The 14,354-nt window shown below is 49.7% G+C and overlaps 1 protein-coding gene across 3 annotated transcripts; it reads right to left on the minus strand.

The window, feature by feature from the left end:
* Window positions 1-3,417: 3,417 nt before the first annotated feature.
* UCMA (upper zone of growth plate and cartilage matrix associated) lies at window positions 3,418-12,348 on the minus strand. 3 transcript variants are annotated; one of them, XM_068538829.1, is made up of 5 exons: window positions 12,291-12,348; window positions 11,903-11,968; window positions 11,723-11,818; window positions 8,205-8,303; window positions 3,418-3,568 (listed from the first exon to the last, which is right to left on the minus strand). In XM_068538829.1, the coding sequence occupies exons 1-5, from the start codon at window positions 12,346-12,348 to the stop codon at window positions 3,471-3,473; spliced, it is 417 nt and encodes a 138-aa protein (XP_068394930.1). In that variant the 3' UTR covers window positions 3,418-3,470. The 3 variants fall into 3 exon arrangements, with proteins under 3 accessions (XP_068394930.1, XP_068394939.1, XP_068394948.1); XM_068538838.1 differs by lacking the exon at window positions 11,723-11,818; XM_068538847.1 differs by lacking the exons at window positions 11,723-11,818; window positions 11,903-11,968.
* Window positions 12,349-14,354: the final 2,006 nt, after the last annotated feature.

Raw genomic sequence — 14,354 nt, forward strand, 5'->3', positions numbered from 1 at the left:
CGTAATGGTTGAAAAGGAATTAGAAGTGAATTTTCCCAACTCAGTTTTTTTAAAAAGCATATGACATTTTTTTAAAAAAATTTTTAAATCATTCTGGCTCTCTGGCAAATTACCACCTCCTTCCAGAAATCTAAGTAAACAAAGGCACATGATAATAAGTTACAAAATCTCCCCTGGAGCACACACACTCTCAAAAAAATAAATGGAGAAGGTGAAGAAGAAAATAAAATGACAACATACAAAATTAGTGGAAAAAAATAATGAGTTTTCACCAATTCATCGTTTGACAAAATTTGTTTTCAACCACTTACCTGGAACCCCTAAAGGACTTGGGGATGGTAAGGAAAGAACAGAGAAGAGTTAGTTAGAAGAATGTCCCAAAGGCCACCCTTTTGACAAAGCCTGTCTCTGAAAATATAGATCCTCTGTTACTAATTCCTATGAAATTCAGCTACCCAGATTCCGGTCATGTTTCCTTTGGCATCCTTCTCCCTACCCAGGAAATGGCTGCAATTGGTTCTGAGTGAAGGAATTCTAAAGCCCTGAGGTATAATGGAGCCCTTGTTAAGGATGGGGTAGAAAGAGGTAATAGAATTCTTCTTTCTGCCAGAATTCTTTATCTAGAGCTGACATGCCAAGCCTGGCTCTTGAACAAACAAGGAAAGGCTGTTTTTCTTTTAAACCGGCCACTCACCCAGACCATTCTTGGTATTTGACATCTGTATGGCCCCAGCGTTCCCTCCTGTGTAAGCAGCAGGCTTTTTGAGCCAGGAGGCTGCAGAGCGTGGCCTTGAGTCAGACTCCATCGGCTGCCGTGCACCTGGTTCCTGGCCCTCCTGTCAGAAGGCGTTGGGTGTGTGATTGTCACCATAGGAGCCAGACTGTGGCTCCTTTGTTTCCTGGCTGAGGTGAGAGAGCAGTGCTTTGCCTTTTCTCTGTTGTACGTCTGGGTGTGAAAACACATGCACACCCTCGTCAGTTGGGGTTACCAACCTAAAGGGTCAGGGGCTGGATCTTCTGGCTTGGCATCTGGCTCCTGGTCAAGCAAGAGGGCGTTTCATGTGGGAAGAGCACAGGCGCACTTGGATCGCTGGCCCAGCAGCTGGCAGCCCTGACTCAGGACCTGAGCTAGCAATCAGCAGAACTTGCACCTGCCCCGTGACAACCCTGTCTCTCGCTTCCCTGAGTAACCGAGCTGAGGAGAGGCATTGTGGTTCCTACGTGCCTGTAGCAAGAATTTCTCATCTGTGTGTGTGTGGCCGGGTGCCATGAGGAGCCCCACCCCCGAGAGCACAGACCCTGGACCAGGGGGTCTGTCCGGCCCGTTTGCTAAGGCTCCCTGTTCTGCTCTTTTCAGGGGTGCGGTAGGAAGCAGGTGGGATGCGTGCGTGAAGCTCCTGCCCTGTAGTTCAGAGAGGACCATCTCTGACCTGTGTTCCCCGTAAGCTGACTGATTTCTCCAGTGTAGACCAGCGATTGCAGAGATGGAGGACAAATAGCAGGACTCCCTTTTGGTCTGTTCAGCTTTACGCTCCGAAACTTTGGAATACTCATCCCTCCCAAATAATTTCAGTCTCATCAGCTAATAAGAAAAAACAGTAATGAAATATTGAGGCATCTGCAGAGTTTTTATTTCATGCCAGTTTCTTCCACCGCTGTCGCCTTCTAACTTGAAGCTCCTGGTACTTGTAGTGAGAGCTGTGGGGAGCAGCGGGCTTCCTGAAGAGCCTGTCTGTTGAAGACAGGCCCAAAGGCAGGGGGTGGCCAGTGGGAAAATGTGGATCGTGTAGGTGGGGTGTTCACTGATAGCCTGGTTTCAGATAAAGTGCTGGCTCTACATGAGGTGGTTTGGAATGTGCATGATTGCTTGATCACTAAATGTTTTTAAAGATTTTATCCCAGTCTTTTAAAAAATTACTTTGCATTCATTGCACGGTGTCCAGATCTAATTAATTGTTCCACTTCTGGTGGGGTATTTTACTACAGTTGAGCAGCTTTTCCTCAAAACAAAGTTGCCCTTTACTGTTCTGGAAACCCAGCCTCCAAAGCAGGCTGGACCAGCCAGCCTGGGACCCAAGTCACGGGGGAAGCACAGGGCCCAGGAGCGGGGCAGGGAGATGGCCAGGAGTGGGTGCTTAGTCTTCATCCAGAGTCCGCTTTATCTTCGAGAGCTGACCCCACAGAGGTGCCCACTTAGGTTGTTCTTGAGTTTTCTGTGTTCTTAGTGTGGAATTCCTGAAGGCAGTTGGGAGCAAGGCTGGAAGTAGCCTAGTACAGAGTCTGGGGCAGGAAGACAGAGCCCTTGGGACAGAAGAAAGGGCACTGCTATGGGCTGAATTGTTTCCCCAAAAAGATATGCGGAAGTCTAACCCCTGAGACCTGTGAGTGTTGACCTTATTTAGAAATAGGGTCTTTGCAGATGTAATCAAGTTAGTGAGGCTGGTAGGGTGGGCCCTTAACTCAATGACTGTTGTCCTTATAAGAAGAGACACAGAAACACAGAGGGGAGAGTGTGTGGAGACATGGGGAAAAAAGGCCGAGTGACAGTGAAGACAGAGACTGGAGTGACGCTGCCACAAGCCAGGGAACAGCTGAGCCCCCAGAAGCTGGAAGAGGCAAGGGAGGACCCTCACCTGGAGCCTTAGGACGGAGTGTGGCCCTGCCCACACCTTGATTTCAGACTTCTAACCTCCAGAACTGTGAGAGAATAGATGTTCATTGTTCTAAGCCTCCCAGTTCTGGCACTTTGTTATGGCAGCTCTAGCAAACTAATACTATGAAGAAAAAGGAGATGATACTAAAACTAAACCTTATCTGCTGTCTAGTTTTGGTTACAGCTGGCCTTGCTCTTACCCTGGCCTCTGAGTGATGCCATTAAGAAACCACCGTTGAACCTTAAGACTTTTTTCAGAGACATGAGAAGCACCTGGGCTTACAGAATGGTTTTTCCCAAACAGTTGCATTAGCAGGTCCCTTCCAGTCACGTGACTGCTGAGACAGGCTGCGGAAATAGTGAGCAGTGCTCCTGAGTCCAAGCTTCCCGACACCCAAGTAGGTGAGAGTCCCAGTGTCACCTGGGAGGGACCAGCTGGTGCCGCTCAGTGTGAGATTCAAGAAGATGGTACAGAGTGTTGACTCAGCGTTTTTATTCAGAAACTATAAGCAGACACGTGATCTTTTCTCTCTACTGTGATTCTTTCATTGTTCTATGGGCCAGGAGTCTCACTGTGGGAACCATAGCGAAGCAGTGGGAAACCACCATGGGGTGATGCCAGGAGGCCCCACAGGCCTTGGCTCACCTCAGAAATTCACCTGCCCAGAAGCGCAAGCCAGGGCATTTCCGTCCACGAGAACAGAAGGCCCCAGGCTGAGGCCCTGGGAAGGGGCCTGTCTGTATGCAAAAGGGGTGCCCGAATACCGAGGGCGGGTGGGTGTGTCAAGTGCCATCTTCTGGGTGCATCGGGCTGAGGTCAGATATGGTGGCGGTTGTAGAGATAGGATGGGTACAGGCCGTCATTATGCCACTGGCGCCACTGCTCGATGGCCTCCCGGCTTCTCTCTTCATGTTCTGGGGACGAGAGATGAAGTCGTCGTGTGAGGATGGAGGGCTCTGATCTGGGGGCAGCCACCGAGTCCACCCAAAGCCCCCCCCCCCCCCGCCTGTGACATGTGACATGAACCACTGTGCCTGCGTGCATGGGTGACAGACAGAATGTCCCAGCTGGAAGGGCCTGAGAGGACGCCGAATCTAAAGGCCTCGTTTTAATACAGATCAGACCCAGATAGGTGAGCGTCACAGAGCTGATTGCCAAGAGTGCGGAGACTGGGGTCCTTCATTCAGTTCAGTGCTCCTTCCCTGTACAGCCATCGAAGGGGGGAGAGCCGCGTGCAGAAACTGGCCCAGAGACACACCAACTAAGACAGAATCCAAAATCGCAGCAGCAGAAAAATAGACTGCAAACCATACCGTTGAAAAACTCACGGAAATGATTGTCAACATCGAGTGATGGGATTATGAGTAAGGTGTTCCTTCTTACTGTTTCTTAGCTTTAAAAATAAAGTTATGTTTTTAAAGCTAACTGGGGAAAGGGGTGGATGAAGCAAGTGCAGGAAGATCTTGATAATCCCTGATTCTGGGTGATGGTTATATGAGGGTTTGTTATACTATATACTTTTCCATGTATTTGAAATGTTTCATAGTAAAGGCTAAAAAGAGCAGAAGGGAGTTTTTAATGAGTAAGAAAGTCCTGATTTTTCTGTCTTTGATAAGACATGTTTCTGAATAACACCTTTGTGAAGCTATAGAATTAGGCTCCTGATGCCAATTCAAGACTGCCTGGCACTCACTTAGGTACCGTTAAAGCACGAGCAGATATCCCAAGGCTATCGGTGTTTAAAAAGCATCCTCAAAAAGTTAAACAGAATTACCATTAACCCAACCGTTCTTAAAACAAGAATAGATGAATAGATAAAATGTGAGATGATAGATAGGAATGTATAGATATGCCTCTATGTATTATTCAGCCATAAAAAGGAATGAAGTTCTGATATGTGCTATAACATGAATGAGCCTTGAAACATGCTAAGTGAAATACACCAGACACAAAAGGACAAATATTGTGTGATTTCTCTTCTATGAAATATGTAGTATAGGCAAATTCGTATGGATAGAGAATATATTAGAGGTTTCCAGGGGCTGTGGGGAGAGAGGAGTTAATGCATAATGGGTACAAAGTTTGTTTGAGGTGATAAAAGGGGTTTGGAAGTAAATAATGGTGATGGTTGTGAATGTACTAAATGCCACTGAATTGTACACTTAAAAATAGGTAAGGTGGCAAATTTTATGTTCCAGATATTTTACCACAATTTTTGTTTGAGTATTTGGAGAAAACGTTGAGAGGAAAGAAAGTTAATAGAAGACAATAGCAAGGATTCAAAACTCAAAATGTCTTCCTTGCCTGTTTTCTCAAATGTGGGCTTCACCAAAAAGCCTGTGACCCTGACTTGGTGCTAGTGACACGCATCCTCTGTGGCATTGGGTAAACAGGAAAGCCTGGTGGCTTCAGGATGTGGAGGAAGTGGGTGTCCCCGTGGTCCTTAGCACCTGTGAGAGCCAGGTGCCCGCAACAGGAAGGGCCCTTGTGACCATGGGGTGTTCAGGCGCCATGTCTGCTGGGTATGTTTCCTTCTATGTGAGCTTGGGGTCGGTGCTACCCTGGGTGCTGAGAATCCTCTTAGGGACTTGGTGCCTCAGAGACAACCTGGAGCTCAGAGTCAGGCCAGGCTGTTAGCCTTGGGCCATTCACATCTTTCTCAGGCCACGTAGAGCAGCTACCCTTGGCCAATCTTGAGAGCATGATTTTGACATAGAAGTTGATTTTTTCTTCCCAGGTCATGCCGAACTCTTCTTAGACCATTTAGACAAAGGGAAGGTCTCCCTGGTAAAGACCCAAGGCCTGGACACTGTAGCCTTCGTGTAGGGACCACTTGTGGCCAGGCGTCATGCAGCCAGCCTGGGATGGCCTGACCCGGGCTTCCAGCTTTGAAGGTGGAAGCAGATCTGGGCTGCTACCACGTAGGCCTTAGAAGTGGGAGTTCAACACTGTTTATCCTGGAGCTTTTGGAGGCAGAACTCAGTTATTTTTGCCTTGAAGTTGGTGGTTTTGAGTAGAGTTACAAGCTGAAGCCACAACAGAGCCGAGTGAGGCTCTAACCACCCCCCCTCCCACTTCCCCAGACAAGGGCCAGTGTTCTGGGGGGGTTGGTAGAGGGGCCTTTGACTAAGGTGGGGTTTTCAGGCCCTCAGCAAGGTCACTGATGTCCAGAAATCTCCCTTCAGACCACCTGCCTAAAATTCCTCCACTGGAAACCCAAGTCCTTCCCGTCACCCGTGGTATCTCTCAGCATTCGCTTTCATGCAGCAAGCACCTCGGGGAGAGTGTGATCATCCGCTGCTCTCCAGTATTCTGAGAATAGGTGATGTTGTCAATCAAGAGAGCTAACCGAACCCAGGATCCTGACCGACGGGGAATGTGGGCGCCTCAGAGAAGGGCTCTGAGCGCTGCTCCTGGTGGAGGTTTCCAGCAACCTGACCTCTGTGCGTGGTCTGTTCCAGGGCAGAGGCAAGGGAAGGGGGGAAGCTGAAGTGAGCTTCACCTTTGTCAGCGTTTACCCTCGGCCAGGCTGGGCCCCCTGCACCTCTTCGCCTCTCCTTCTTTCATCAAGCTCGGGGCGGGGGGCGACCCCCACTGAGCCACTCTGCATTACCCCCTCCCTCCCTCCCTCCTCATGGGCCAATCCTTGGATTGAAGAACCTCTCCAAGACCTCTACGCATTTGGTCTTCCTTGGGTACAAAAACATGGGCTTTGCTGGCAAACTCGCCTTCGTGTAAATCCTTCACTACCTACGTCACCTTGGTTATTCATGTATCCTTTCTAAGCCTGAGTTTTTAAAAGTGTAAAATAGAAATTGTAAGACCTGAGATGCTGGTCGTGAGGATCGCGTGGTTCCGTACAGTGTCTGGCGGGGCACGTGCTCAGCCCGTGACAGCAGCTGCTGTCGCTACAGTCCCCGAAGGCCTGTGCCCTGCCCTGCAGCCTCTTCCTCTGTGGGCGAGGCCTGAGGCCCCTGACCTTAGTCCCCTCTGGCTTTGGTGGAGGACCTGGCATCCCTCAGGTGCCTAACCGCTCATCCTAATCCATCGTGGGAGGGAAAACAGTGAATGTTTTTCATCCAGATGCTAGGGATTTGGACCTGAAACATTTAAAAATGCACAAAATAAAATGCTGCTATTAATACTATGAGTTAAAAAAAAAAAACACACACACACTGAAGGAATTTTAGAGGCCACATTCTCATTTTTTAAATGCTTCTCCCCAAATGCTTCTCCCCAAGCTGTCCACCAAGGTAAACAAATCTTTAACAGAAGTATTTGCCTCTGAATTACAACAGTCTGAGCTTTCCCCAGGATGTTTGATTTGCTGGAATCCTGCCCAACACCTGTCTGCAGGGCTCAGCCAGGTGCCACCCGAAAGGCCATGGGCATGGCTTGCAGCCCCCTGATACCTGGTGACGGTGTACTTTCCACTAAGAGGTGCCCTAAGGGCATATTACCTCCCAAATCCACCAGAGCAAGCAAGCGAGGGGTTGACAACTTGGGAACTGAAATTGCAGACTCTCTCTAACAAAGGTCACCTTAACTGGGGTCTTATGTCCAAGCTCACCTGCATCCAGGAACTTACTCGGAAGCATTTCAATCTTGAAGTTTCAGAAGAGACCAAAAAAGGAATAAAAACACACATTGGCCTGCCTGGTCTGATCCCTATTACCTGTTCTGTGGATTTTTTGCTATAAGTGACCCTTAAGGGCACTTAATAGATACCAAGTTGAATCCCATCCCCCATGGGAGGCTGGGGTTCAAAGGCAGAGCCTCCCTCCCCTTTCCCCCTCCCCCACACCCAGAGGCCTGGTTGAAACCAGCATTCCTGGGGGGCGGCTGGAGCCCTGTCTCCCAAGGCCAGAGGGTGGGGGTGGTGAGGTGTGCTGACTGTCTGGTGAGAGACACAGAGGCAAAGGTCAAGGCTTTGCAAACAAGACACTCAGGAACACGCAAACCCCGCAGAAACTTGCTCTGGGTGAGGGGAGCCGGCCCGTGGGCTGTAGATGTTGACGCTGGAGGTGGGGAGGGTACAGAGCAGGGCCCCATGACCGGAGCCTTCTCAGTTCACTTGTCCTGGTTTGCTTCCACTGGTCGCCCGGTGCTGATGATAATAATTAGGTAAATGAAGGCCTAGGTTTTCCAGGATGGGCAGTTCCTAGAGCCACGACATTGATGGAGATCCAAGGCCCTTGAAAGTGAGTTTGAAATCCTCCCAACTCAGCTCTAACGGGAACTAAGCCACGAGTGCAGGTGCTAAGACAAAACACACCCAAGTAGGAGGAGAAAATACGATCAACCAAAGACTCCCCCAGCCCCACAGTCTCCAAGCCAGTGGTGTTCTGTCCTCTTCCATTTCTTCTCAAGTTCTGTAGCCACTTTTGTGACTTTCTCCCTGTTTTTCCGAGACTCCCATAGATATGAATTGAAAGTAGAGCGCCTCTTACCTCCCTCCTCTAGTTAAAATTGAGGGATAAGTACAGGCAAATCACATGGTTCTCCCGCAAAGCTCCACTTCCCCGGAGTCACTGGCTGACGAGCTCTTACCATCGTTTTGCTCCTCCACGAAGTTCTCAAACTCGCTCCTTTGTTCCTCGTGATGTTCTCTCCATAGCTCGTCCGCCTGCAGCTTCAGCCTCTTCTCCGCTGGGGGAGGGGAAGAGGCGAGAGTTGCCCCCAAGAATAGGGGCAGCCGCACGCATTTAGGGGGACACCAATCATTCTGCCTGAGAACCTTAATCAGGTGCAAAAGGGACTGTTTGTGAGGGGGTAAGAGTGGGGCTTCACTGAAATCGTTCACTCCTGACACAGACTTTAAAACCTGAGGGACCTGGGGGAGCGTCCCATCCAACTGCCTCATTTTGTGAGTGAGAGGACAGACCCCCAAAAGGTGAAGCCATGTAGCTCCAGGTGTAAAATGAATGGTGTATCCAAGCATGCTGGGCCTCTTAGAAGCTAGGAATTTGATGATAGAAATGAATTCTATGAGGGAATAATCCAACTTAATTTCACATTAATTAACCTGCAAGTCCATTCAGCATCTTTGCGCTCCTATCATGGCCAGAATATATGCTAAGCACTGGGATTAAAAAGTCAAGTAAGAAAGATTCTGTCCCTCTGCCTAGGAGGGCTGTAATCCACTTACGGAGAAAGATATGAAAATAAATTACACCCAGCATTATGGCTGCTGTGATAGAAATCGCCACGGGGCGTAATGATGGCTGTGGTCAAGGGAATCTAAGATGATCCTGATATTCATGCCCTTAGGTGATCCTCTCCCCTTGTGTGGATTGGCCTAGTGCCTCACCTCTAATGCGCAAAATATGACAGAAGTGATGGGATATGACTTCTGAGATTAGGTTACAAACAAGACTGGCTTCCGTCTTGGGTTCCTCGGTCTGTCTGTCTGTCTGTCTGTCTGTCTGTCTGTCTGTCTGTCTATCTATCTATCTATCTATCTATCTATCTATCTCTCACTTTTGCTCTTGCTCGGAGGGAAGCCAGCTGCCATGTTGTAAGCTGTCCTGTGGAGAGGCCCACTCATGGCAGGAACTGGTGTCCTTGACCAGTAGTCAGCAGGACTTGAGGTTTGCCAACAGCCATGTGCGTGAGCTTGAAAGCAAATCTTCTCTCAATCAGGCCTTGAAATGAATGCAGCCCAAGCCAATACCTTGACTACAGCCCATAGAGACCCTGAGCCTGAGGCCACCAGCTAAGCTGGGCCTAGACCCCAGAAACTGAGACAATAAATGTTTGTTGTTTTAAGCTGCTAAATTTGGGGCTCATTTGTTACACAGCGGTAGGTAACTAGTACAGGATATGGGGTGATCAGGTAAACTCCCTGATGATGAAAATACCAACCTCAGGTATCCCTTAGTTTGTGAGGCAATGCATTCCAGTAAAGTTGGCTGTAAACTTTTTTATGAGGAGTCCCAGTTTCACATTATAAAGCTGAAGGTACACCTCTGGTTGGAGAAATACCCCCAGTGATAACTGAAAACTGTCACTGAGAACACGTAAACATTCCTTGGCTGTTGAACATGAAGCTTACCAGAGGGAAACTTACCTGAGCTACCAGGTCACAGCTCACCAGCAGGTGCAGCTGTCCCTCATCTGCTCTAATGTAGCCCCCTCAAAAAACCTCTCTAGATTTTAGATTTTCCAAATAAGCTTCTAGGTTCATCCATTTCTGCCCTCACACCTTTACATCTTTAGTCTGGCAGAAGCTTAGAGATAGGAATTGCCTGTTTTCTGGTTCCAGATTCAAGCTTATCAAAGTGTTGCCTGCCTTTACTGAACCTCAGACATAATTGGCCATTGTTCTACCCATCACCGGAGTTGACCAGGTAACAGCAGATTAACTCAGGTGTATCCTAAGTGTTCACCAGGCTGTCCTGGGTTCGCACTACTGAAACCCCGAGCTTCCAACCCAGGTGACAGATCTCTGGCTTAACCATGCATCTCATTGTTCTGAATCCACTTAGAGAATGGAAACTATTTGCCTCTTAAATTCATGCACGTTCCCCGCTGGGAGTCTGCCAAAAGGTTGCTTCTCATTTCCGTCAAGAACTGCCCAAACTCCATCAGTCTTTAAAGTGTTTCTTGCCATTTGCTAACCTTTAAATCCCAAATTGTGTGAGGCCTGGAGATTTTCCCAGTGTGGTTGTACTTCTCCACTTAAAAAAAAAAAAGGGAATTTCATCTCCAAGCATTTTCATCTCACTTCTTGCCCATCATTTGAAAACAGTCCTGTTATTTTCACTGAGCAAGTTACCTTGCTGAGTGTGCTGAGAGGCACAAAGAGTTTATTCAGACAGACACATAAGTAATGAATCAAGCCTTGGACTCAGAGTCTGTCAGAGCTGAGTCCTTGGAAGAATCTAGTTCAAGGACAGAAAACTCAAATCCCTTCAAGGGTTGGCAGGTCATGAAAATGAGGGTCTCTGCCAAGCAGGGGATACCAGGGCCTACTTCAGGCTGAGAAGGAGACATACTTCCGAGCTCAAAAGCCTCCCAAATGCATTGGAAGTGAAGACTTCTAAAAACACTGCCGGCAGATGTAGAGAATGGACTTGAGGACACAGGGAGGGGGAAGGGGAAGCTGCGACGAAGTGAGAGAGTGGCATGGACATATATACACTACCAAATGTAAAATAGATAGCGGGTGGGAAGCAGCCGCATAGCACAGGGAGATCAGCTTGGTGCTTTGTGACCACCTAGAGGGGTGGGATAGGGAGGGTGGGAGGGAGGGAGACGCAAGAGGGAGGAGATATGGGGATATATGTGTATGTATAGCTGATTCACTTTGTTATACAGCAGAAACTAACACACCATTGTAAAGCAATTATACTCCGATAAGATGTTTAAAAAAAGAAACTAGGAAAAAAAAAAAAACAACAAAAACCACTGCTGGCTGAACACCCCTCTTTCAGGGGCTTATAAATAAGGAAACGGGTCCAGGGAGAAGAAGTGGTCAAGGCCACTTAGCAGCAAAGCTGTCACCAAACCCACATTTCCAATTCCCGGTCCTGTGTGCCCTCTTCCCTGCTTACAGCGCTGCTCTCTTGCCTGTAGGGTACACCATGAATTACCCGGAAAGCACACACTGAGCTATTGTGTCCCTTCTCCACCGAATAGAGATTTTCCCCTTAACATTTTTTGGGGGGGGGCCTCGCTGCGCGGCATGCAGGATCTTAGTTCCCTGACCAGGGATGGAACCCATGCCCCCTGCAGTGGAAGCAGGGAGTCTTAACCGCTGGACCACCAGGGAAGTGCCCCCGGCCCCCGACCTTAACATTTTTAACTTTCAGAAATTGAGATGCGATTCATCACTTAAGTGCATTCAGTGTGGCCCTATCCTCTTTGCTTCTTACCCCGACAGCGTAGCCAATCAAAGACTGACCTACAGTCGAGGGAACGTGATGTAACTTCTAATTCAGAGCTCCACTGAGACCCGAGGGCCTAGGTTGAGCCCTTGGTCCCTGGCAGTCCCCGCAGCCCGGCTGACTGTGGGAGAGAGAAGGAACACGAGGCAAGAGCAAAAGGCAGGCCACCAGCATCCTTACCATTGACCTTTTCTCGGGATCTGGGGGACCGCTTGCCTCGCTTCTGGAGGAAATTCAAGGCATCTGATTCCTGCATGAAAATCTTCTCTTCCACGCCTGAAACCCGAGAGAAGCCAGTCACAACCGGCACGTGCTCACCAGGGCTACCTCGGGAGCCCCCTGGGTGGCCCCGGCACTCACCTTCCTGCACCTCTTGTCCTGCCAACCGCCTGGTGCCCACCGACACAGCTGTCCCCTCCCGCAGGACTGTGGGACGAGAGCACAGTGTGAGGGCTGCCGCACCCCAAGAGGAGCCCTCACCCTGAGCCAGGCCAGGGCAGTCCTTCCCAGGGCTGTGACTTGCCCTGGAGACCTGGATGCCTCAAATACCAGCCACAGAGCCAACTTCCCCAAGAAACCACCAGGCGTGCTGGTTTCTCTGTACTGCGTTGTGTTATACACACAGACACATACACACAAAAACACACACCCAGGTACAGCCTTCTTAACAGTAGGTACCCCCTCTACCTGGGTCACCTGAGCAGCCTCACCTAACACCAAGTCCATCCTGGAGCCTCCCCATACTCACTGGACAGGAGCACAACGGCCGAGAGGCAGGAGATCAGGAACAGCTGTCTCCAGGCCATCTTTGGAAAAGCCGAGGCTCTGTCTGGGAACTACAGACAGAGAGGGTTCTACAGATCCTGAGGCTGTCAGGTCCTCACTTCTGTGTCAGGCAGATCAGGAGGGAGAGAGAGAGGCAGGAGGCTGGGATGCCACTGGGGGTGGGGTAGGGGGGGAGCAGGGAGTGGGAGGGGTCCCGGCCACAACTTCCATTGGCCGCTCCTGCCAGAGCACCGGAGATGTTTTTGGCACCTTGCAAACCACACAGAAGCAGAGTCTGTCATCGGAGCCTCAGCCAGGACAGTTCGGAAGTGGCCTTTCCAAGAACCGCACCCAAGGAGTTGCTGTTGGAGTGCCCAGCCTCAGAGTCAGGATTCCAAAGACCAAGGGCAAATTTCAAAGAGCCCCTGGCATCTGCTTCAGGGGAGGTGGGGACTCTAGTCCTGGAGGCTGAAGCATGCGGGGAGGGAGGCGGGGCTCAGTGGGGGACTTTGACTCAGCTGTCAGGCCAGCAGGGACCGTAAAGGCTGGAAGACCCCCGCTTAGGGTGACTCTGGCCTGGACACGTGGGCCATTCTGACAGTAGCCCCCGACTTGACCCCAGCTGATGCTCACTGTCAAACAAAGCACAGACCCCTTGGCCTGGGGTCCCAGAGCCCTTTCCAGACGTCGAGAAAGAGAGGCAGTCAGCCTTCCACGGGGGAGGGGAGGAACACAGTGTGTAAAGAGCCCCTCCTCTGGGCACGCTGCTCAACGGCGCACCCCGTGTAGGGGAGGAAGTGCATTCCCAGAAACGGGGATGCTGCTGGAATCCGAGCCCTACGGGGCCATCAGAGCCCAGTCCCTTAGGAGCTTTATTCTTGACACTGTCATTTATTTTGAACCATCCAAAGAGTTGCCTTCGGGCATTGTTTAGAATCGTCCTAATAGTGACCATCCCTAGACCCACCCACATAAAGCTCCCCTTTCATTAGACACGTGTAGTAACATCCCACATGTACTTGGACCATTGGCAGGAAAAGAATGTTAATAGCAGAAAAATAAGCAAGGCACAGCAAACAAAATAAATGGGCTGTTTTCCAGTGGAGGGAAGTGCGACTGACACCTCTGCCAGCTCTTGGTGTCTGTGAACACACAGAGGGCTCCCGTTCAACACTGGCTGACCTCACTTAACCAGGTGCGGGTGGGTTCTGCATGATCCACCCAGGAGGGGCAATACCCATGAGGACACATCAGCAAGGATTCATCTGTCAGGTTGACTAGCTGTCACTTGAAAGAGGGAAGGGCCCCGAGGCAGAGCGATGTTGATGGGACTTGTGGGTGAGAAAATGGGTGTGTGAAATACCTGTGACATCCTTGATACACTAATTCTTGCTGCCTTTTTTACTTCCATTCATTTCAACCATGAATATTTATCGACCATCTACTCTAAGCCAGGCACCTGTGCTAGTCACACGCTCACCAGCTTTTAGTAAATCTGCCCAACGTTTCCAAAGTACCTTCCGCCCCAGGTCGGACACTGTGCATCCACTGTCCACGCAGAAAGGCTTAGGGAAGAATCTCAAGCCCTAGGAAGTTCTCTCAGACCCAGCCGGGAAGAAAAGGGCAGGAGATCCAGAATTCACTGAATGGAGGATGGAGGTTTGCAATGGGATGTAAACTTTGTTCTGGAAAAACAAGCTTACACTTCTTACATACCAAGGCTGGTGGCCTGAGATTTCTGTCGGCTACACTGATGTGCTCCAAGGAATGGTCTGGCCACGGCTGGTCTCAAAGTATAATCTCTCAGTTCTTCCAGAGCTCTCTCCCTCTAGACCCTTTGGTGTCTACACTTCCCACCCTCTTTCATTTCCCACCTTCAGCTCGCCCACCTCTGGGGCTGCTCGCTGCACCTGTCTGTGCTGCAGAGGTGGCCTCCTCGTGACATCATACCCCGGAGTAAAACAAGCCACCCACCTCAAGGCAAAAGCATGATTCTAATGCAACTATAATTTTATGAATATACTAAAACCCATTGAATTGTACACTT

The sequence above is a fragment of the Eschrichtius robustus genome, chromosome 1 (assembly GCF_028021215.1).
Source record: "Eschrichtius robustus isolate mEscRob2 chromosome 1, mEscRob2.pri, whole genome shotgun sequence".
In the NCBI taxonomy this organism is placed as follows: domain Eukaryota; kingdom Metazoa; phylum Chordata; class Mammalia; order Artiodactyla; family Eschrichtiidae; genus Eschrichtius; species Eschrichtius robustus.